At 51.0% G+C, this 21,226-nt stretch overlaps 2 protein-coding genes across 2 annotated transcripts in view; one reads left to right on the top strand and one right to left on the bottom strand.

The window, feature by feature from the left end:
- The window catches only part of LOC138102578 (uncharacterized), a 171,268-nt gene that overhangs the window by 43,259 nt on the left and 106,783 nt on the right, over window positions 1-21,226 (bottom strand). The window lies entirely within an intron of this gene.
- Window positions 3,608-21,226, top strand: part of LOC138102549 (uncharacterized) — a 32,628-nt gene continuing 15,009 nt past the window's right edge. Inside the window, exons 1-13 of the mRNA XM_069000261.1 lie at window positions 3,608-3,683; window positions 5,129-5,229; window positions 7,740-7,874; window positions 8,152-8,292; window positions 8,353-8,496; window positions 8,921-9,088; window positions 9,413-9,590; window positions 11,626-11,689; window positions 12,379-12,427; window positions 13,205-13,317; window positions 13,983-14,100; window positions 17,297-17,434; window positions 18,190-18,217. Coding sequence (XP_068856362.1) covers window positions 3,608-3,683; window positions 5,129-5,229; window positions 7,740-7,874; window positions 8,152-8,292; window positions 8,353-8,496; window positions 8,921-9,088; window positions 9,413-9,590; window positions 11,626-11,689; window positions 12,379-12,427; window positions 13,205-13,317; window positions 13,983-14,100; window positions 17,297-17,434; window positions 18,190-18,217 — 1,453 coding nt within the window. The remainder of the gene's footprint in view (window positions 3,684-5,128; window positions 5,230-7,739; window positions 7,875-8,151; window positions 8,293-8,352; window positions 8,497-8,920; window positions 9,089-9,412; window positions 9,591-11,625; window positions 11,690-12,378; window positions 12,428-13,204; window positions 13,318-13,982; window positions 14,101-17,296; window positions 17,435-18,189; window positions 18,218-21,226) is intronic.

Here is a 21,226-nt window from a genome sequence, read left to right on the forward strand (position 1 = left end):
AGAGACACTTATGGCTTCTTTGGTATGGTTTGTCAGTGGGGCAGGCTCTTCTTCATTCATCCTCTCCAGACCACACTGCCTTTGCAATACGGCACACTGGCCGGTTTTTGTCCAGCCATTGTGCTTGTAGTTGAGGCAGAAAGGGCAATGGCATTTGCAGGCAAAAGCAGAGGAGGAGTTGTGCAGCCAAGACATCCTGTGCAGATGTAGGTGTTGAGCTGTGACTCGAGAGCACTGGGGTTCCTGCCACTTGGATTTGTATCCCTAAGTGCAATCTCTTTGGCTCAGGGAGAGTCTTGCTCAGCTGAGAAAGCAGAAAGCTCAGCGAGGGTGCTCTGAAAGGTCTCGTCTGAGGCAGAGCTGTCAGCGAGCGTGAGGTGAGAGCGGCCCGGCCTTGCCCAGGCTGGAGCCCCAGCAGAGCCCACGCAGAGCCCAGAGCAGCCTGAGGCTGGGCAGAGGCAGGCTGGCAGGAGGCCCTTGGAGCTGCAAGAGGCAGCAGCCTGGCACTGGGTGCCTCTTCCTGGGAGCGGGCACATGGTCCCATCTCAGAGCCAAAGCGGCAGCTGGCTGCTGCCGAGGGAAGCGTAGCCGTGCTGGGCACAGCGCAGACTGGTGCCATTGGCCGTCTGGAGGCGGCCCAGGAGGAGAGAAAGGCAAAAGGCAGCCGAGGGCTGGTGCCCCGGCTGAGGATTGCTACTCTTCTGCCGGCTGCCCTGGAAGTCCTGGGAAAGGTTAGCAGTGTGTGCAGCAGCCTGGGCACAGCGGGAGGGAGCCGGGCTGCTCCGCAGGCTCGAGCACGGGGCAGCGTCCTTCAGGCACGGCACTTCTGCCAGGGGCACTGAGGCCAACGGGAGGCAGCGACAGCTCGTCAGGTCAGATCTGCAGGAGCCAGTGCCTCACACAGCTCGGGGAGGAAGCGCCTGCAATCCTGCAGTTCTGCACTGAGTCAGAGCAAAGGTGTGGAATGCAGAGCGTTCTGCAGAAATATTCGGGACCACCAGGCCAGCCTGCTTTGTGCTCTCCAGGGCACAGCAAGCAGTGCACCATGCAGCTCTGAGTTGCTGGCAGAGAGATGTTAAAAAGGAACTCACTTTTGGATACAATTAAATGGTAACAAAGTCATCGAAGCAAAGGAAAACTGCTTATGAGTAACGATTCCGTTGAGCCGGGTGTGTGCCTCCCTCCCCGAGAGCTCAACACACCCCCCCTCTAAGAAAATGGCTGCTTTTTAGACCCTTTCCCAGCCGGGACGGTCCCTGTCCCCTTTCCCAATGGGTGGGTACTAAGAAACTTAGGTGCTCTCCTGACCACCTTCTTTTCTGTCCCCTCCCCTCTCATCCTACTTCCTTTTTAGTCAGGTCTTCAACCCTGCCCCTCTCCCAGCTCCCAGCAACACCCAGCAATTTAACTAGAACAGCTCCAAACCATAAATCCAACATACATCCAACAATTTTCATTCTTTGACCTAAACCCCTTTTGGCTGCAGCAAAATATTACTTCCTCTCTCAGAGGGAATCGGGGATGTGCCTGAGGCTTGTGCTTGAGTAGTGAACTGATTTGGAAGGGAGCAGAAGGCTTTCAGTAGGCAATTTGTGTTTTCTTTATTACTTTGGGAAAGAAAGATGCAATGTGGCTTCACGCAGCAAAAGCACTTGCAGGGTGCAGTGACGAAATGTTGTGTTCAATTCCCAGGGAAGGAAGGTGTAAATGACCATCAGAGGAGAATTTGAGGAATGGGTGTTACGGGTTCAGGAGGACGCCCATGCCCAGAGAACTGAAGACCCAGTTAGAATTGCAAAGCAAATGAATTTTAGTAGTCACGTTAGCAAGAAATACATACCGGCGCCTGGCTGCTGGAAAAGCCACCGAGCAGGAGAAGGAGATAGAGCATGGTTCCTGAGTGGGAGGGGCAGAAGGGCAGGACTCCTTCAGGGCATCCCCTGGATAAAAATGGCGTGCGTCATGTCGTCCTCTCCCCTCCACCCCAGGAGCACACCTTATATCTCCTCCTCAGGAGTGGCCAGTTTCAACATCATTTCGTCCAGGGCCAGCTTACGAGATGAGGTCACATTGGCCCATGATCATACTCCATGCCAACAATGGCTCCATTATGTATTGTTTCTCCTTTCCCAGGATGAGTTCCACCAGGTGACCGATACCTAGTTTCATTTCTAGAAGTTAGTCCCGCTAACTAACAATACAGTCGTCTTCTGCATTATCTTGTCGATGTGCAACACTGCGGACCAAACATGTCAGGCCTCAGATCTGTCTCCTATCCCTGACACATGGGGATGTTCCCCAAATGACCACCAGAGACCCTCAGGACACCCCTACTCTCACATCAAGAACTTCTGACAAGTGGTTTAAATATGTCAAATAGTTTGAAGTCATGTTTAGCCTGTGAGTTTCAGCAAAGTAATGAGTGTGTCTTAGTTCCATGGGTACAAACTAGTAAGTGAGATTGCTGGGTGTGCACGTGTTAGGGAAGTGATTCCCCATGCACCCAGCGCTGAAATCAAGTGACGCCTCCTTTCTAACGCTGAGCTGGCAGCAGGGATGGATCCCTGCTTGGTAACCTTTCATTGTGGTCACTTATATTGAACAGTAAAAAAGGTTGAAATGAAATATTTCAAGCCGTTTCCCCCTGGTTTCCCTTTCCTGGGGGCCAAAGCTCTGTGCCCCAGGTGGCCTGGGTGTGTGCAGAGAAATGCAGCCCCCACAAAGCCCTTGGTTTTCCCACAAGTCATCATCACTCCTTCCCAGGTGCGCCCAGCTCTGGCAGGAGAGAGAGAGCCCACGGCGCAGTGGGCACCGTGCCCTCCCAGCCGGGGCTCTCTGGCACAGAGCAGCAGCAGCGCCAGCACCTTTCAACCCGCTCCTGGCCTTGGCTTCAGCCGGGAGCCAGAAGCCTCTGGAAATCAGCACTGCCAGTTGCATTCCCAGCTTGGAGCAGCTCCTGCGGGTGGGCAAATCCTGCCCGTTCGACTGCTTCCATAGAGGACGAAAGGCAGAGGCAGAGATGTACCTACAGAGGGGACCAGGGCGTGTCCAATAAAAGTGCAAATGTGTGGGGAGATTTGTTAGGAATTATTACAGCTGTCATGCAATTAGTGCCTTCTCTCCTGGATCTGTGCAATGCTTTGGGCCATTTTCTTGGTCTAGTTTCCTTTGCTTTGGTCCCATCTCAGTGTTCACTTGGGGTACAGGCTGTAGGTGCTTGGGGCACTCTTTGAGTTACTCTTGGAGCCCTTGAACAACAGGGTTTGGCCCACGAGGGGACTTTGTGCTGCTTTGTGACAGAGGAGAACTTCCCAGGCTATTGTGTGTTTGCTGCAGGGAAGCTTGGGTTGCTTAGCATCAATTCCCAGACCAACGCAGAGCAGCTGCTTTGTGATGTCAGGGCATGGTTGCCACGTTGTGGTGCTGTCATCAGAAGGTTGCCTTGGTGCACAGAAGGTCTCAGTGTCAGAGCAGCTCTTGGGCTTGCTCAGAGCAGGAGCATCCTCCTGGTTGAGGCCTTGTCAGGGGGCAGCTGCACTCTGACAGGAGCCTTGTTTTTTCTTGTGTTAGAGCACAGTCTGCAAACTTGCACAGCAGGGCTAAAATCATGGAGGCATTTGCTGCTGCAGTTTGCACTGTGTATGGCATTGGTTATTCTGCCTATTACCTGACTAACCTGACACGTGAGTAGAGGTTTTCCCTGGGTGTAACCCAACCTGGCTTGTGTAGGGCTTCCTGCTCTTTCTTAGTAACTGAGTTGATTTTGAAACAAAAAGACCATTAGGATGCCACTGCTTTGGTAAAGCTCCTGTCAACACGTTCAGCTCAAAAGAGGGTGTCTGTAGCCAGGGAGGTGCGGGCAGCATTTGCAAGGGAACGTGCAGGGGTTCCCTTCCCTCCACGGGAGAGTCTGTGGCAGCCGAGTCTGTCATTTCCTCAGGGGGCTGGGTCAAGCAGGACAACTTTGAAAAGGCAGCCTGGGAGGTGTTCTCAGAAGGCCTTCAAAGAACTCTGCAGTTGTGCCTGGAATTCAGGGAAAGCTTCTTTGTTTCTAAATTTTGTCATGAAAAGATTTGACTGTCTAACTCGACCCTTTAATGAGTGCTAAAATAGTGATTCTTTTTGCAATGAAGTGCAAACTCCCAAACAGTGAGTGTCTGCTCCTGAACCCCAGAGCTGCTCCTGGGCTGTTTCCCAGTCAAACTATGACATCTCAGGGGGGTTTGGGGGAAGGTTTTCTGGGCAACGGTTTTCAGTAACTTAATGGAATTAATGCATGCAACTTATTTTTTAAAAAAAGAACCTGAAGGAGAGGATAAAAAAGGCAGCTTTAGCTGTTGGGCAGAAGAGAAATATTGGGTGTTGAAGAACAATTTGCATTTTCTTGATCAAGTTTGTATTCATTTACTGGCAAAAGAGGCCAAAGCCTAGGCACAACCAAGAATATTGTCCTGCTCTCTTGCTGGCTGTGTGGAAGAACTGTGTCTGCTGGAGGGCTGTTGTGAAAAGAAAACCCTCTCTGTTTGGGTGGACTTGTTCTGCGGGATTAACCAGCACAGACGGTTTTTTCACAGCATCTGGTTCATTTTCCCTTCCCACTGCAGGTCACATGATCCGTGTATTCGTCAGTCCTGATCCTGAGGTGAGTGAGACAGGAACTTTTGATGTTCCTGGTGTTTAAGAACTGTGTAGAAATCTGTGAGCTTGGCCTGTGGCAGTAGAGTAAGGAGGCTGAGCTGGGTGGGCAGAAAGAAAATCCATGTTCATGTGTGCAGCAGCAATAGCAAAGGCATCGCTGTGTAATAGCTGCTTTTGCATTTCAGAGCTGTCGCAGAACTAAAAGCCCAGCTTTGCAGAGAGAACGTTGCTTGCTGAGAGTAGCCAGGCTGCAATATCTAATTCAGAGCAATATGCAGTACTGTTGAATTAGCCCATTTTACTTTAGTTGGAGGCACTTGGAATCCCATTGCTATGCAAGGTTATGATTTCTCCTTAATAGAGCTGGTTGTAGAGCTGAATAGAGATAAGGTTAGAAATGACATGTAACTGCCTGTCCCTCACACTCCTGCCTGTCCACAGAGCCCAGAACCAACCTCAGGCTCTCCTCTGGCTCCCTCTGCTCCTGGAGAAGAGGTTGAAGAGGCTGAAGAGGCTGAAGAGGCTGAAGAGGAGAAAAATGTCCAGAACTCTCCAGCTGTGGTCAGTCATGAATCTGAACGTCGTGAGCCGGTAAGTGGCAGTTGTGGTTGTGGCTGTCTTTAGAGGAAATCAGAGCTGCAAGTTTCTGAGCGGCCAGCACTTGCTGGTGGTGGCCGAGGATGCTGAGTGCTGGAGTCCTGGCAGGACCTAGCGATTCCCCCCAGCCAGTGAGAGCTGGGACACGGCCTTTGAGCTGTCATGTTTAGGCCCCAGCTTGCTGGGATTCCAAGAGGGGCAAACGTGAATCATGAAGGCTCCCCTGTCGCCAGAGGAGGGAGCGCTCCAAAGACACCGCTCTCAGCCTTGCCAGACACGTGGGGGACACGGTGGCCTGGAGAGCCGTGTCCCACTGCACAGGCTGGCCAAGTAGCTGCTGGCACAAAAGCTGTTGATGTGAGCACACAAGTGCTTTGGGGTGGTTTGTCCACATGAGCTTCTTGGGTGGGCTGAGCTGGGAGTATTTCAGAGACACACTGGGGATGGGGAGCTGCTGCTTGAAGTCAGGGACTTTGGTGCCTTGGTTGCCAGGTTGTTCTCTGGCCTCTTCAGGCAGAGCAGTGAGGAGCAGAGCTGACAGGGGCTCTGAGTGCGCCTGTGTTTTTGCTTTTGATAAGCTGCAAAGAGATGGTTGTGTTGTCCCCGGACCTGTGTGGGGCCACTCTTCTCCCGTGTGGCAAAAGAAGCAAAGTGCGCAGTTGGGAGCCCTTCTTCCGTGGCAGAAGCCAGAGGCTGCCATGTTTCTGCAGATACTTTCTGTTGTGAAGTCTGTTTTTAAAACTGCATTTGAAAACTGCATTGGAGCCTAGAGTGGGGGCAAAGATGTTGCTCTGAAGTAGGTGGCACTTTCATCTTTTTGTTTGTTGGTTTGTTGGTTTTCTAGGAGGAGACTCCCTGTCTTTTCTTTCTCGGCAAACAAAGGTGCTTTTACTCAACCTTTCCTGGACTTTTCTAGCACTGGACGAGATTCTGCTAGAATTTTAGCTTGCAAGCTGGCGGTTCTGGAAGTTGCAGTATTTTTGCATGAGAACACGTAGTTTGGGGCAAGGAGATTGGTGCAGAAGGAGCTGTTCTGGTGTCCGGCCAGCCAGCAGGGCCTTGCACATCACTCTCAGGTTAACAGCGCCCGTGCCTTTTGGCAGCCCAGGGGAGCAGAATGTGTTGTATTCCAGGTATGGGAATTCAGCAGGAAATCCACACCCTTGCATTCCAGCTGGTCCTCTGAGGTCAGAGGGTCTGGGAGGGGCTCAGCTTCATTTCTGAAGTGCAGCCACTTTAACATCATCAGTCTGGTTGAGTCCAAGAGAAGAACTTGCCCCAGTACAGATGCACAAAGAGTGCAGTTCCCAGTGCAGTGCCCTGGGTCTGATCGCATTCTATAAGGCCCTTCCTGCTCCAGGTTCCCCAAGAGTGTGGTTTATTGAAGCAACAGGAGAGCAAGTTCAGGATTGCTGCTGATCAGGGCACTGGCTACCAAGTGTTGATGTGTGTAGTGAGGGAAAGCATAGCATAGGAAAAGAGAGATGATAACAGTGAGATCGATCTGTCTATCTATCTATCTATCTATCTATCTATTGATCTATCTATCGATCTGTTTATCTAAATGAAACTTCCTGGCTCTGCTCCAAGGCAATTGGAGGTGCAAAGCTCACCTAAAGACATCCTTTCAGGAGAGGAGGAGAGACATGTTCCATCAAGCGATCCCGAGCAGGCAGAGATGTTTCCCCCTCCAGAGATGGTTGTTTTTTCCCCTCAGAGGTGTTTTCCTCCCCCTGTTTATCCGTGAAAGTTTGGTCTGTCCTATGGGTGTGGAGCAATCCCATCCTCTAGGTGGGGTTTGGTGACTCTGGTCAAACATGCATTACAGGACACATGGTTTCCATCACTGGCATCCTGAAGGGTGTCTAAGTTAATTTGTTAATTGGGCCTTCTGAGGGTCTCTGTTACTGCCGGTCAGAATTCTCAGTTGACAAAAGAGGGAGGACAAGAAACACCTTGGTTCCCCTCCATATACTGAGGTGGCCATAGAGGCCCTCTGACCTCCATTGGAGGCTCTTTGTTCGCATCCTCATCTCCTGAATAATCCAGGATTTGTAACAAGAGTGTAGATGTCAGAAAGGCAGGAATGGCAGTGCAGGCCTGAAGAGAACATGAACTCCAGAAGTGTCTCTCACAAGGAGCAAGCTCCCACAGGAAGCCACCTGCAGAGCCAGGGTGGGGCTGTGGCACAGGGCTGGGTGTCAGTCACTTCTGAAAGACAAGCAGGACACGGCAGAAGAGGAGCGAGGTCCTCAGCAGAGCCTTGAGAAATGCCCCACGTTCCCTGTCAGATGCCTAAGAGTCTGTTGGAGCTTCAGTCCCAGATGGAGCCTGACTGTAGTGCCAGTGTCACTTTGGAATCTGTGCCTCCCCGTGGGCAGAGAAGGACCCGGGAGAGCAGCAGCACATTGCTTTGGGAATGTGCGAGCCCATCAGTCTCTGAGTCCTGCCCCACAAATATTTTATGGGAAGTTGAAAGCCATCTTCTCTTGCTTTCTGCGCAGCTCCTTCTAGAGAAAGAGCATGAGCAGATTGCTCTATCAGAGATGCCTTGCCAGACTCGGCGAGAGCTGTTCCCAGCCCGAGAGCAGCTGCAGCAGCTCAGGCAGCAGGTGGAAGAGGCACAAGAGAATGGCCAGGTGAGCCTGCCTAGCCAGGTGACAGAGTGAAGGGCAGGAACAGGGACATAAAACGGAGCTCTTGGGACTGAGGAGGCCAGGAGTCCCACAGGCACTGAAAGCACAGAGCCTTGTCATCTGCAGAGACCAGTGCTGGGACGGGAGGGTTCCAGTGGAAGCAGAGCTGGGTAGGGAAGCAGAAGGGAGGAGCTAAATGAATGTGATTTTGAGGCTGAAAGAGGAAAAAGCTGAGCCTGATGGCAGCTGCCAGTCACTTGCTCTGCATTTGTGTGTACAGAACATCAAGGCAGAGCCACAAGCAGAGCTGCCCGAAGCCAAGAGTGACATCAAGGCAGCAAAGAGGAGGAGCAAGGAGGACATCAGAAGCATCCAAGAGGAGAAGAATCTCCATCAGCACAGGAGCGATCTACAAGAGCAGGTGAGTGTAAGAGCTGAAGCCACTCCACTTGTGAGACATCCTCTCTCTGCTTCTTTGCAGAACATCGACAAAGAGCTGCAGGCAGAGCTGCAGGAAACTGAGGCTAGGATCAAGGCAAGGGAGAAGAGGCTGGATGAAGGACTGAAAATCATCCGAGAGGAAATTAATCTTCTACTCCAAAAGCATGAGGCTCTAGAAAAGCGAGTGAGTGAAACAGAGAGAGCCGCTGCAGTCACCAAACTGGTGGTTTCTGCCCTTCTTGCTTTTCCTCTGCAGAGCAGCAGGCGGGTGGGGTGATGTCTCTGAGTGCCATCCTGCTGTGGTCTCTATCACAGCCACTCTGAAGGACACGTCCTGGGCTGCTGAATCTCAGCTGCTGCCCTGGACAGTGCGACTAGTCCTTTGGCCTTTTGGCCAGCAGTCATCCAAATGGATTCCTGCTGGCCTGTTCCTGCTCTCCTTGTTTCTTGAGGTGTTTTTGCAGGTCAGCTTGGTGACCCTGATGGATCTTGAAACAAGCTGTCTGTATCCCTTGTGAACCTGTTCTTTCCCTTTCCTCACAGTCGCTGACCCACGGCTGACAGGGATAAGCTGTAGTGTCTGACTGCTTTGTTGTGTTTGACTTGAGGTGGAAGTGTTGACATCTCACCTGGCAGCCTGCAAAGACTTCCAGCAAGTGATTGGCCACAAAGAGCCCCAAGGCTGGCGTGGGGCACAGGAACTGTCCCAGCCGGACCTGCTGCAGCTTGAGCCCGTCCCGAAGATGGTGGAGGAAAAGAGGACTCCATGGGAGGAGGTAGAACATTAGAACAAGGAGATGCAAGTGTGTCCATAGCCCTTGGAGGGGGAAAAGAGTGCTTGGGAGGAAGTGGAATAGTCATTGCAGCAGTCATCCTTCAGAAAATCCATGAGAATGTTACAGGAATCTGGCCATGAACTCAAGTAAAATCAGCCTTTGGTTTTGACCCATCCGGTTTGAGAAGTGGACATGCAAAAAAATCCATTTTAAGAGCCCTGCATGTGGCTGACAGCATCTTCCTCTGGGCCTGCATTTGAAATGGGATCCCAGGGCAATCTCTGCCAGCCACACTTTCTGACACAACCTCATTTCTTGTCTCAGATCTACACAGGCTCTCGCATGGAACCTGCTCCTGCAGCAGCAGCAGCAGCAGCATTGTCTAAAGGAGCCTTTGCACCCCAGCCTGAGAAGTGGAGCCCGGGCAGTTTGCTCAGCTCCAACAGCGACACAGCTTCTTCCCATCAACAGGAGATGGAGGATGACCTCCTGGAGCTACTGAGTACGTCTTGTGTATTTCTTGTGTGAGGGACAGTGTATTGTGTGCATGTGTCAGCATAGCTGTGCCAAATGTTGCTCCGCAGTTTGGTGTCACAGGGACATTTAGGACTCCTCACAGGAAGTGCTGTGCTCCGAGGCAGCGAGGGAGTGCTCTGGGTGTTCCTGCTGCCTCTGAGCACAGCTCAGACTGCCTTGGCTTTGCCTGAGCTTCCCTCTCTGCTGAAGGCAGAAGCAGGGATTGTTCCTGCATCAGCTGTGACCTAGCAAATGATCTAGGCAAGTCCTCTGTGCTAGTGGCCAAACTGAACGGAATATTTGGCTTCCTAAATTCTCCTTAGACTCCTGATTTCTCAGCATTCATCAGAGCAAAAGACCTTCGCAGAAATTGTTTGGTTTTGGGGTTTTGTCTTTTGGTGGGTTTGTAAGGATTTTGGTTGGTGGTTTGTTGTTTTGGGGTTTTTTTGTGTTTGGTTTGGTTTGAGCCTTTTTTTTTTTTTTTTGGTGAAGTTGTTTTTTCTCCATCCTGAAGGAGCTCTTCTTCCTCATGTGTCTTATTGGTGTAATTTTGATGACTGTTACTATTACCACTACTACATCTACAGTTGGTTTTTATGACAATGCAACATTTTTGCCAATGACCACTTCTTTGAAAAAACATCAAGTGACAGCACAAATTGAGAGCAAGAGGTGTTTTCCACATGTCCCCAAAGAAAAAGCAGATACTTTATAACAATCCCTATTTAATATCCTAGTTTCATGCTTATAAGGATGTGTCCAAGAGACACATTGATGTGGCGTGGTCAGGTAAAACTGCACTGCAGGCATTTCTCAGGAGTGAGCCTCCAGCCCATCCACTGTCTATCCCTCAGATCCGTGGCACTTTTTCATCCCTGATTCCCAATCATTCCCGTGACTGTTAGAATGCCACCCGTTGGCCCAAGCCCTGCACAGCTCACTCTCTAGGAAAACACATGAAGCCCTTTGTGATTCTGCAGCACAGCCCATTGAATCTGCTTCCTGCCCATAACAGCTGCCAGTGCTGTGCTCTCAGGTAAGACCTGGGGGGGGCTGAGAACAGAGCCCAGTTGACTCTGTGTCTACCATCACCTGTTGGGACAAGAAGGGCATTGATGTGCACCTCGGTGTGTCTGATCTCAAAGCCAATCCTCTTGTGTCCTGAAAGGGGGCAAGAGCTTGGAACAGGGCTCGGTCTGGCTGTGGCTTCTTCCCAGTGCTTGTCAGTGCTCATCCTTGGGCCTTCCCAGCCCTGCTGTGGTACCTGCCCTGCCCCTGACGGCCGCTGCGACTGCAGAGGCTGGAGCCTTCCTCAGCTGAGAGAGTCCTGCTGCTGCCCGGCCGCTGCAGCGCGGAGCTGCCGGGAGGCAGCAGCCCCTCGTCTGGGCCGGCTTCTGCATGGCACGGCCTGGACTCACGAGAGGCTCAGCATCTCCTCTGGGCAGCTGTCCGTGCCACGCCGGCGCCCGAGGAGCACTGCTGTCCTTGCTGCCCGTGGCCGCTGTGCCGAGCTGGGAAGGCGGGGACGTGTGCGGAGCTGAGAGGGCGAGTCCAATGCCAGCGACTGATCCGCGCAGTCAGGGGGAAGACAAGCAGTGTGGTTCTTCACATGGGACACGGGCAAGGGCATCTTTGAACTCAGCCTGCCCATAACGGCTGAGCATCCTGATGCGGAAAGCCCCGTTGGTATTGGTCACAACGTGAGCTGCTCTGGTTTACAAAAAGAAAGGCATTCTTTTGGCAAGATGCCCTCCTCTCCTGCGAATGCATCTCTCTGTGCTTTGTTTCCTCTCAAGAGATCTCTTCAGAGGACTGTAGAAAATCAGTCTCAGTGCTGGCCATCTGTGCTGCAGAGCTGCCTGGCTTGTTGCTGTTGCTGTTGTGGTTCTTGTCGCTGTTGTTGTTGTTACCCAGATGACCACAAAAGGCTCAGAGCCCCAGAGAGTGGGGCTGCCTTTTGTATCTCCTGGAAGGTGGCATGTCTGCTTTCAAGTGAGCATCTTGCACTTTGTTTCCCTCAGGGAAAATGGTGAGCATGGAAAATCCGGTGATGAAATACACTGAACTGGAAAATATCGGCAGCGGGTGAGTCCAACCACAGTTTCTTCTACAAAACCATGGGCCAGCTGTTCTGCTGGTGGAATATCTATCAAGTGTCAAGTCAGGCAAGCTGCAAACATGTTCAGACACTGGGCTTAGATTGGCCCATCTCTCAGTGCTGGTCAGAATTTGTAAGTGTGGTCAGAAGGCATTGTCAAAGACATCTCCACGCTGCCACGGTCTTGCCTGCAGCAAGGAACAGGAGCTGGAAGATCTCCTGTCTCTCAAGTGTGGGACAGCTGTGTGTTAATTTCCTTAGCATTTTTGTATGTCTCAAAATCATCCGGCCACACTAATGAAAGGAGAATCTTGCTTGCCTGAAAGAGCAGCCTAGCCCCTGGTAGCTGTCAGATAACAGTTCTCAGGAACAGTTCTTTCCAAGAGGTTGCTGAAGGAAATACTCGGTGGTCAGGATTAGAACCACACAGTTTAGAAACGGAAACTCAAGATGAAAGAATAAGCTCTCTTTTTGAGCTGAGGCACTAAAGCCCAAAGCTTCAGGAACAGGCCCAGTGCCCATGCACTGGAGAGGAAAATGCATCATGTGCCCTCTGGCAGAGCCCTCATGCCTCCTGCAGGTTTTAGGCACTTAGAGCAGAGATCTCCTGTCCGGGCTGGCTTTCACGCCAAGATCTAAACAGCTTCTCCTTTCTTTGCTGCTGTTTTGTTTCTAGGGGTTTCGGAGAAGTTTGCAGAGCATTCGACAATGCCACAGGAGGAGAGGTAAATGTCAACAGTCCCTGCAGATTCTGCAGCTCTTGAGGGCTTTCCCCTCTGGTGTGAGTTGTGGCTGGAGCTTTGGGTCACCGGGAGAGCTGTGCTGCAAAGGCACAAGAAGCACAGACTGGTGCCAGCCTGCAAAATACATTTGGGACAGTCGTTGTCCTTCTCAGCTGCCAGAAGGAAGGCAAAGAGAGCAGTGGTTCCTTTTGGAGAAGGAAATGCTCACTCACTCTCAGTGGCTAAAACAAAGGTGGTGCCTTAGAGCATCTCACTGCTTTCTTGTGGCTACAGCTTCAGAGTCCTGAATTCTCATTTCTGGCTGCCAGCAAATACATCTGAACCTTACTGGTAGTTCCTTAGCAACCTGCAGTGCTGCACTTGGGAACTGCACGTAGGGAGGGATCTGCAAGGCGTCCCTAAGAGCCCTAAGCCCTGCTTATAGCCCAGGATGTATCCATAGAGTAGCAAGGCTTGGATTACTTCTCTGGATCCCAGGCAGAGCAGCAGAGGGTGTGGGCAGAGCTTTGTGGGTGATAGTTGAGACACCATTGTTACCAAGTGGACGAGGCAAAACGTCAGTGGCCATGTGTCCTGTTTCTGGCCCACAAGGGAGCGGAGAAATGGGCTGTTGGAATGTCAGTTCCTAATTACTCCAGTGTCTAATCACAAGGCACTTTGGCACAGCTCAGCTGTGTCATTCCAAAATCACTCGCTCCATGTGTGTTGTGGTCTCGTGCCACCAACTTCTCAAGGTACTGATTGTCATTGTCATTTTAGGTGGCCATAAAGAAAAGTAGTCTGCAAGGACTGAGGAGGAAGGAAGTAACTGTCAATGAACTCATGATCATGAAGATGAATAGGAATCCCAACCTGGTCAACTATTTAGACAGGTGAGTGGTCGTGGTCTTATCCCATGAATGTTTGTTTACCTACTGCAAGCATGAGAGGTCAAAAACCAACTTTGGTCTGTGGCAGAAAATAGAGCTGTTAATTACTGATCAATTATTATTTCTCTTCTCATCTCCAATGGATGGGAAGAGAGTGCATTTTGTCTGCATTAGTCTTCCCTGGCACACATCGTTTGACAATTCTTCAAAAGCCTGCACCAGTGCTATCTTACTAAGTCAATACCCTCTAAGTTCACTGCCACCACGTTGTCTTGGGGCTTGATTTTTCTCAAGAGTCTTAAATGCTGATGAACCATCCGAGAGAGGATTTCCCTTGGACTGCAGCCCCTCTTTTCCATTGCTGTGCATGCCAGGAAGACTAGATGCTTTTTTTCCATAAACACCATGTGTGACAGCTTTTTATCTGGGCTGTTAGTAAACTGTGTTTTTCACTTGCTGGCCATCTAAGACATCTCCTTTTTCACAGCTGTGCCTTTCTCCTTGACACAGCACAGACCGCAATCACTGCACAGCCTAGAGGGAACGTCTATTCCTTTGAGTCTGTCCTCGTTTCAAAGGGACCTGGAAACAAGAATCAATCGTTGTCTTTTCCAAACAGTGGCGTAGCCATGCACGTTCATCTCCATGGCCTCATTTCCTTCTTTCAGCTACCTTGTGGATGATGAAGTCTGGCTGGTGATGGAGTACATGGATGGAGGCACTCTGACTGATGCCATCTATGAGATGTACATATCTGAAGATGAGATGGCAGCCGTCAGTCGGGAGGTCAGGGATCCCACCTGTGCTTCCGAGGGCTTGGGCAGGATTGTCTGGGAAACAGGGGCTGAGAACTGGAGGGATTCCATGTGCCAAACTTTGCTTCTGTGTGGCTGCTATGCTATGGGGAAGCGGGGGAACTGCGTGGCAGTGTGCCTGCACTCCCTGTACTCTGTTCTTGTACTCTTATCTCCTGCTGTTGCATTCTCACTCTGTCTCTTGTATTTGTAGTTGCTGTTCTCCACCTTGCCTCTCTGAATGCTTGCCTGGAGCCTGTCTGCACGGCATTCCTTGCCTGTAAAAGCAAAAGTGCTGGTAGCAGAATTGGAAACTAATGGTAAAAGGGACTCATTTCTCAGAGTCCTCAGCTGAAAAGGGTAATAGTGCACCCAAAATGCTGTTTGCTTCTGAAAGGCGACTCATGTGATACTTCCAAGTCTGTGCTGAGGCCAGCAAGAAAACCTTTGCCATGCAGCCTCCCACCCAAAAGTGAGCCGCTTCACAGCAAAGGGAGGGACTCTTTCTTTCTTGGCAAAGCCTTGCTTGTCCTCTGGATGAAGAAAGCACATCCACTGCAGCAGCAGTCATTCTGGCTGCTTTGCAGAGGACAGTCTAGAACAGCAATTCCCGTTGGCTCTCTCAAAAGCTGACGTGCCTTCCCTTAGAAAGGTAGTGTTGGAGCAGCAAGCTCTTCCTCTCAATGGCTCTGTGTTCTGCCATTGCACTCTATTCCCCTGGAAAGGGAATCTTTTAGAGCTGTTTCCTTTCTTGTGGGCTCAAATCACACCACTCATTTTTATCCTCCTGTCTCTGTTTTCTCTCTCAGTGCCTGCAAGGACTGGATTTTCTTCACTCAAACCATGTCATCCATCGAGATGTGAAGAGCAGCAACATCCTTCTCAGAACTGACGGCTCTGTCAAGCTGGGTTGGTATATTCTTGGCCAGGCAGAGCGTTCCGGGCATGTGGGGTTTGGGGCTGCTTTTGAGTGACTGCCAGTTCCCCCAAAGTGGTGCTGCTGGCAGTGCAGGGACCCCTGCAGCGAGCTGAAGGCACAGTTGCAACGTGCACAGAGGTATGGCGAGGAAAAAGCCGTCCAGAGTGGCACTGGTTTGGGTCTGTGTGTGTCCCTTCCAGAGGGAGGGAGCTACAATCTAAAGGTTCCAGGGAATAAAAGCCACTTCTGGGGGCAGGATTAAAAAATTTAAAAAGCAGCCACTTCCGTGTTTCCTTGGCTAAAGTCCTGAGGAAACAGAGCAGGGACGGATTTCCAGGAGATTCAACAGCGCTTTCTCAGACTTACAGTGGGGAGTTCTTTTGCTTGGTTTCCTAATTGTACAGAACTTTTTTGTTCTCCTCAGCTGATTTTGGCCTCTCTGCTCAGCTCACCCCTGAGCAGAATCTAAGGAGCTCAGTGGTCGGGACGCCTTGGTGGATGGCGCCTGAGGTTGTGCTAGGTCAACCATATGGCCCCAAAGTGGACATATGGTCTCTTGGAATTGTGGGATTCGAAATGGTGGAACGAGAAGCTCCTCACTGGAATGAAAGTCCTACCTCGGTAAGGAGCAAATACTCACTGATCCCTCTGTCTTTTTCACCTATCCTGTGTTCTGTCCTCCATCAGACAAAATCCCATTGCCGTCTGCTGGCACTGCTTCCACCAAGGTCCCCTTCTAAAAATGGCCCTGCAGCACATCAGCATCTGCTGTAGTTTTGGTTGCATCAGTGGGGGAACTCAGGCCCTACCACATGCAAACACTCTCCATTCTCAGGCAACACTTTCCTTTGGGTTTTAAGTTGTTCCAGCTTGTCTGTCTGTGTAGAGGTCTCTAATAACACAAAACACACATCTCAGAGCTGGTGTTACATTTCCAGAAAAGAAGGAAAGAAACCCAAACCAACAAAGTTTCTAAAACAGTGGTTTTCTAGAGAAGAACTGCACTCCCTGTACGGTTTCTTGTCACTTGCCTAAAACCTGGGCATGAGGGTGTAAAGGCCACATAGTGTCTTCTGCTTCTTGTGCAGTGTTGCTGAAACACTTAGTGACCATATTTCTGTCATAGCCCAAGCCACGTTCTCCACGTGACCAAGCTGCAGCCTGGTGACTCGGAGAGCCTGCCAAAACCTCCCATTTGTTACCTGGCACTTTCTGGGATGGGCACATCTTTAATGCATTGACTTGAGTATCCAGAAAAGCAGAGGGCTACCATAGGGATAGCATTTCTCCTTCTGCTGATTTGACCACGAAAAGTTTTTCTTTTGCCACATCAGAGAAGCTGGAACTTGCAGACTGCTGCGAGACAGAGCTGCAGGTGGCTCCTGTGTGCCCAAACAGGCATTTTCATCCCAATACGTTTCTGCATGCATCTTAACGTGTCTGTGTTGAATGCGAGGTTCCAAATGTTTCTTTCCTTACCTGAGCAATAACTCCCTTTTCTATAATAATACTTGAAAACAGTTAGAGCAAAGTCCCTCTTCCAAACTGCCTGTCAAGCTGGTGGGAATCTTCAGAGAAGCAAAACGTGCTTTTGCTGATGTAGTTGCCCCTAACTAGGTCAGCCAATCAAATCAGCTGCCGAGGCAAGCTCCGCTGGATGCTGGAAAAGCTGTGGCTGCTTTGGGGTTTGGGTTTTTTGTTGGTATAGGAAAGTCATCTCTGCCTCTCTGCCAAGGCAGAAATTGCCACTGCAGAGTTGAGCTTAAACAAGGGGCTCTGGGAGAGCATTTACAGACTTGAAACTGATGCCTGGAGTGGCTACCTAAAACCAGAGACTAGACAAGAATAAGAGAATCAAAATAGGTATTTATTTGAACGGCCTTCAAAGATACAGCCTGGGCAGTCAAAAGGCTACATCCAAGATGGACCCTGGGTCATGAGTTCTTCACAGTTTTGTAAGCTTGGTCCATTTCCATAGCAGGGTTAATTCTCCAATTATGAGCCCAGTAATGATGTAATTAGCCCAAGTTTGCCCCTCTTCAGAGGCTTTGAGTTCACACATTTTGGGCCCTGGGACAATCGGAGTGTCCTTGGAGAGCAAACCTAGAGAGGCTTTGTTATGTCTAACTAGCACGAGAGAACAGTAGCTAACAGGCCACACAAAACTTCCGAGCTACACACTAGGCAGTACAGGACTTGAAAAATAGAAAAGTTAAAACCTAAGGCATCAAAAGAAGCAGGTGGAGTCTTGTGTTTCCTTTTTCTCCAGGCTGAACTCCTGATAGCCACAGGAGGGACCCCACAGCTGCGGCAGCCCAACCTGTTCTCGGCTTCTCTGCGTCACTTCCTGAACTGCTGCCTGCAGAAAAACGAGGAGCGGCGCTGGTCTGCCAAGGAGCTCCTGCAGGTAAAATGCAAAGGGGCTGCAGGTCAAACAGTGTCCGAGGATGGGCTCCTCCTCCACTGAAGCCCAAGGCATCAGATGAGCCCCCTTCCTCCTCATCTCCACTCTTGGTGCTTTCCAAATGAAAATGGTGAGGAATCCTGGGCTGGGCTGGCAGGGACCTGTAAAGGCCATCTGATCCATGTGGTGTGCAATGAGCAGGGATATCTTGAAAGAGATCAGGCTGCTCAGAGCCCCTTCCCACCTGACCTGGAATGTTTCCAGGGAAGGGACACTTACCAGCTCTCAGGACAACCTGTGCCACTGTTGCACTATGCTCCTTAGACCTACTCAGAGTAAATCCCCTTTTCATTTAAAAATATTACCCCTGCCTTTGAAGCACTGAGCTTGGAAAGTCATGGTTCATTGTTCTTGGTTGGTTTTTTTCCTTTGGGCAGCATCCATTTGTAACATCAGCCAAGCCTGCATCCAGCCTGGTGCCACTGATCCAGTCACTGAAGAAGTGGAAGGAGGAGGAGAAAAGATTGCAGTGGCAATCCATCCATTCAGGACTATTTTCTCCATGACCAGCTTAGATGAGGATTGTAGAGTAGGATTGTAGAGTAGGATTGCAGAGTAGGATTGCAGAGTAGGATTGTAGAGTAGGATTCTAAATAAATAAAGTTTCTGAAACCCCAACTCATCTGTAAGATTCCTTTCTTTCTCACCTTGTGATTTAGCTCAACTTTTCCTTCTCAATTGTCCATTGTTTCTTAAAGGTGGAAAGTGACACTTATGGCTTCTTTGGTATGGTTTGTCAGTGGGGCAGGCTCTTCTTCATTCATCCTCTCCAGACCACACTGCCTTTGCAATACGGCACACTGGCCGGTTTTTGTCCAGCCATTGTGCTTGTAGTTGAGGCAGAAAGGGCAATGGCATTTGCAGGCAAAAGCAGAGGAGGAGTTGTGCAGCCAAGACATCCTGTGCAGATGTAGGTGTTGAGCTGTGACTCGAGAGCACTGGGGTTCCTGCCACTTGGATTTGTATCCCTAAGTGCAATCTCTTTGGCTCAGGGAGAGTCTTGCTCAGCTGAGAAAGCAGAAAGCTCAGCGAGGGTGCTCTGAAAGGTCTCGTCTGAGGCAGAGCTGTCAGCGAGCGTGAGGTGAGAGCGGCCCGGCCTTGCCCAGGCTGGAGCCCCAGCAGAGCCCACGCAGAGCCCAGAGCAGCCTGAGGCTGGGCAGAGGCAGGCTGGCAGGAGGCCCTTGGAGCTGCAAGAGGCAGCAGCCTGGCACTGGGTGCCTCTTCCTGGGAGCGGGCACATGGTCCCATCTCAGAGCCAAAGCAGCAGCTGGCTGCTGCCGAGGGAAGCGTAGCCGTGCTGGGCACAGCGCAGACTGGTGCCATTGGCCGTCTGGAGGCGGCCCAGGAGGAGAGAAAGGCAAAAGGCAGCCGAGGGCTGGTGCCCCGGCTGAGGATTGCTACTCTTCTGCCGGCTGCCCTGGAAGTCCTGGGAAAGGTTAGCAGTGTGTGCAGCAGCCTGGGCACAGCGGGAGGGAGCCGGGCTGCTCCGCAGGCTCGAGCACGGGGCAGCGTCCTTCAGGCACGGCACTTCTGCCAGGGGCACTGAGGCCAACGGGAGGCAGCGACAGCTCGTCAGGTCAGATCTGCAGGAGCCAGTGCCTCACACAGCTCGGGGAGGAAGCGCCTGCAATCCTGCAGTTCTGCACTGAGTCAGAGCAAAGGTGTGGAATGCAGAGCGTTCTGCAGAAATATTCGGGACCACCAGGCCAGCCTGCTTTGTGCTCTCCAGGGCACAGCAAGCAGTGCACCATGCAGCTCTGAGTTGCTGGCAGAGAGATGTTAAAAAGGAACTCACTTTTGGATACAATTAAATGGTAACAAAGTCATCGAAGCAAAGGAAAACTGCTTATGAGTAACGATTCCGTTGAGCCGGGTGTGTGCCTCCCTCCCCGAGAGCTCAACACACCCCCCCTCTAAGAAAATGGCTGCTTTTTAGACCCTTTCCCAGCCGGGACGGTCCCTGTCCCCTTTCCCAGTGGGTGGGTACTAAGAAACTTAGGTGCTCTCCTGACCACCTTCTTTTCTGTCCCCTCCCCTCTCATCCTACTTCCTTTTTAGTCAGGTCTTCAACCCTGCCCCTCTCCCAGCTCCCAGCAACACCCAGCAATTTAACTAGAACAGCTCCAAACCATAAATCCAACATACATCCAACAATTTTCATTCTTTGACCTAAACCCCTTTTGGCTGCAGCAAAATATTACTTCCTCTCTCAGAGGGAATCGGGGATGTGCCTGAGGCTTGTGCTTGAGTAGTGAACTGATTTGGAAGGGAGCAGAAGGCTTTCAGTAGGCAATTTGTGTTTTCTTTATTACTTTGGGAAAGAAAGATGCAATGTGGCTTCACGCAGCAAAAGCACTTGCAGGGTGCAGTGACGAAATGTTGTGTTCAATTCCCAGGGAAGGAAGGTGTAAATGACCATCAGAGGAGAATTTGAGGAATGGGTGTTACGGGTTCAGGAGGACGCCCATGCCCAGAGAACTCAAGACCCAGTTAGAATTGCAAAGCAAATGAATTTTAGTAGTCACGTTAGCAAGAAATACATACCGGCGCCTGGCTGCTGGAAAAGCCACCGAGCAGGAGAAGGAGATAGAGCATGGCTCCTGAGTGGGAGGGGCAGAAGGGCAGGACTCCTTCAGGGCATCCCCTGGATAAAAATGGCGTGCGTCATGTCGTCCTCTCCCCTCCACCCCAGGAGCACACCTTATATCTCCTCCTCAGGAGTGGCCAGTTTCAACATCATTTCGTCCAGGGCCAACTTACGAGATGAGGTCACGTTGGCCCATGATCATACTCCATGCCAACAATGGCTCCATTATGTATTGTTTCTCCTTTCCCAGGATGAGTTCCACCAGGTGACCGATACCTAGTTTCATTTCTAGAAGTTAGTCCCGCTAACTAACAATACAGTCGTCTTCTGCATTATCTTGTCGATGTGCAACACTGCGGACCAAACATGTCAGGCCTCAGATCTGTCTCCTATCCCTGACACATGGGGATGTTCCCCAAATGACCACCAGAGACCCTCAGGACACCCCTACTCTCACATCAAGAACTTCTGACAAGTGGTTTAAATATGTCAAATAGTTTGAAGTCATGTTTAGCCTGTGAGTTTCAGCAAAGTAATGAGTGTGTCTTAGTTCCATGGGTAGAAGCTAGTAAGTGAGATTGCTGGGTGTGCACGTGTTAGGGAAGTGATTCCCCATGCACCCAGCGCTGAAATCAAGTGACGCCTCCTTTCTAACGCTGAGCTGGCAGCAGGGATGGATCCCTGCTTGGTAACCTTTCATTGTGGTCACTTATATTGAACAGTAAAAAAGGTTGAAATGAAATATTTCAAGCCGTTTCCCCCTGGTTTCCCTTTCCTGGGGGCCAAAGCTCTGTGCCCCAGGTGGCCTGGGTGTGTGCAGAGAAATGCAGCCCCCACAAAGCCCTTGGTTTTCCCACAAGTCATCATCACTCCTTCCCAGGTGCGCCCAGCTCTGGCAGGAGAGAGAGAGCCCACGGCGCAGTGGGCACCGTGCCCTCCCAGCCGGGGCTCTCTGGCACAGAGCAGCAGCAGCGCCAGCACCTTTCAACCCGCTCCTGGCCTTGGCTTCAGCCGGGAGCCAGAAGCCTCTGGAAATCAGCACTGCCAGTTGCATTCCCAGCTTGGAGCAGCTCCTGCGGGTGGGCAAATCCTGCCCGTTCGACTGCTTCCATAGAGGACGAAAGGCAGAGGCAGAGATGTACCTACAG

The sequence above is a fragment of the Aphelocoma coerulescens genome, unplaced genomic scaffold, assembly GCF_041296385.1.
Source record: "Aphelocoma coerulescens isolate FSJ_1873_10779 unplaced genomic scaffold, UR_Acoe_1.0 HiC_scaffold_87, whole genome shotgun sequence".
In the NCBI taxonomy this organism is placed as follows: domain Eukaryota; kingdom Metazoa; phylum Chordata; class Aves; order Passeriformes; family Corvidae; genus Aphelocoma; species Aphelocoma coerulescens.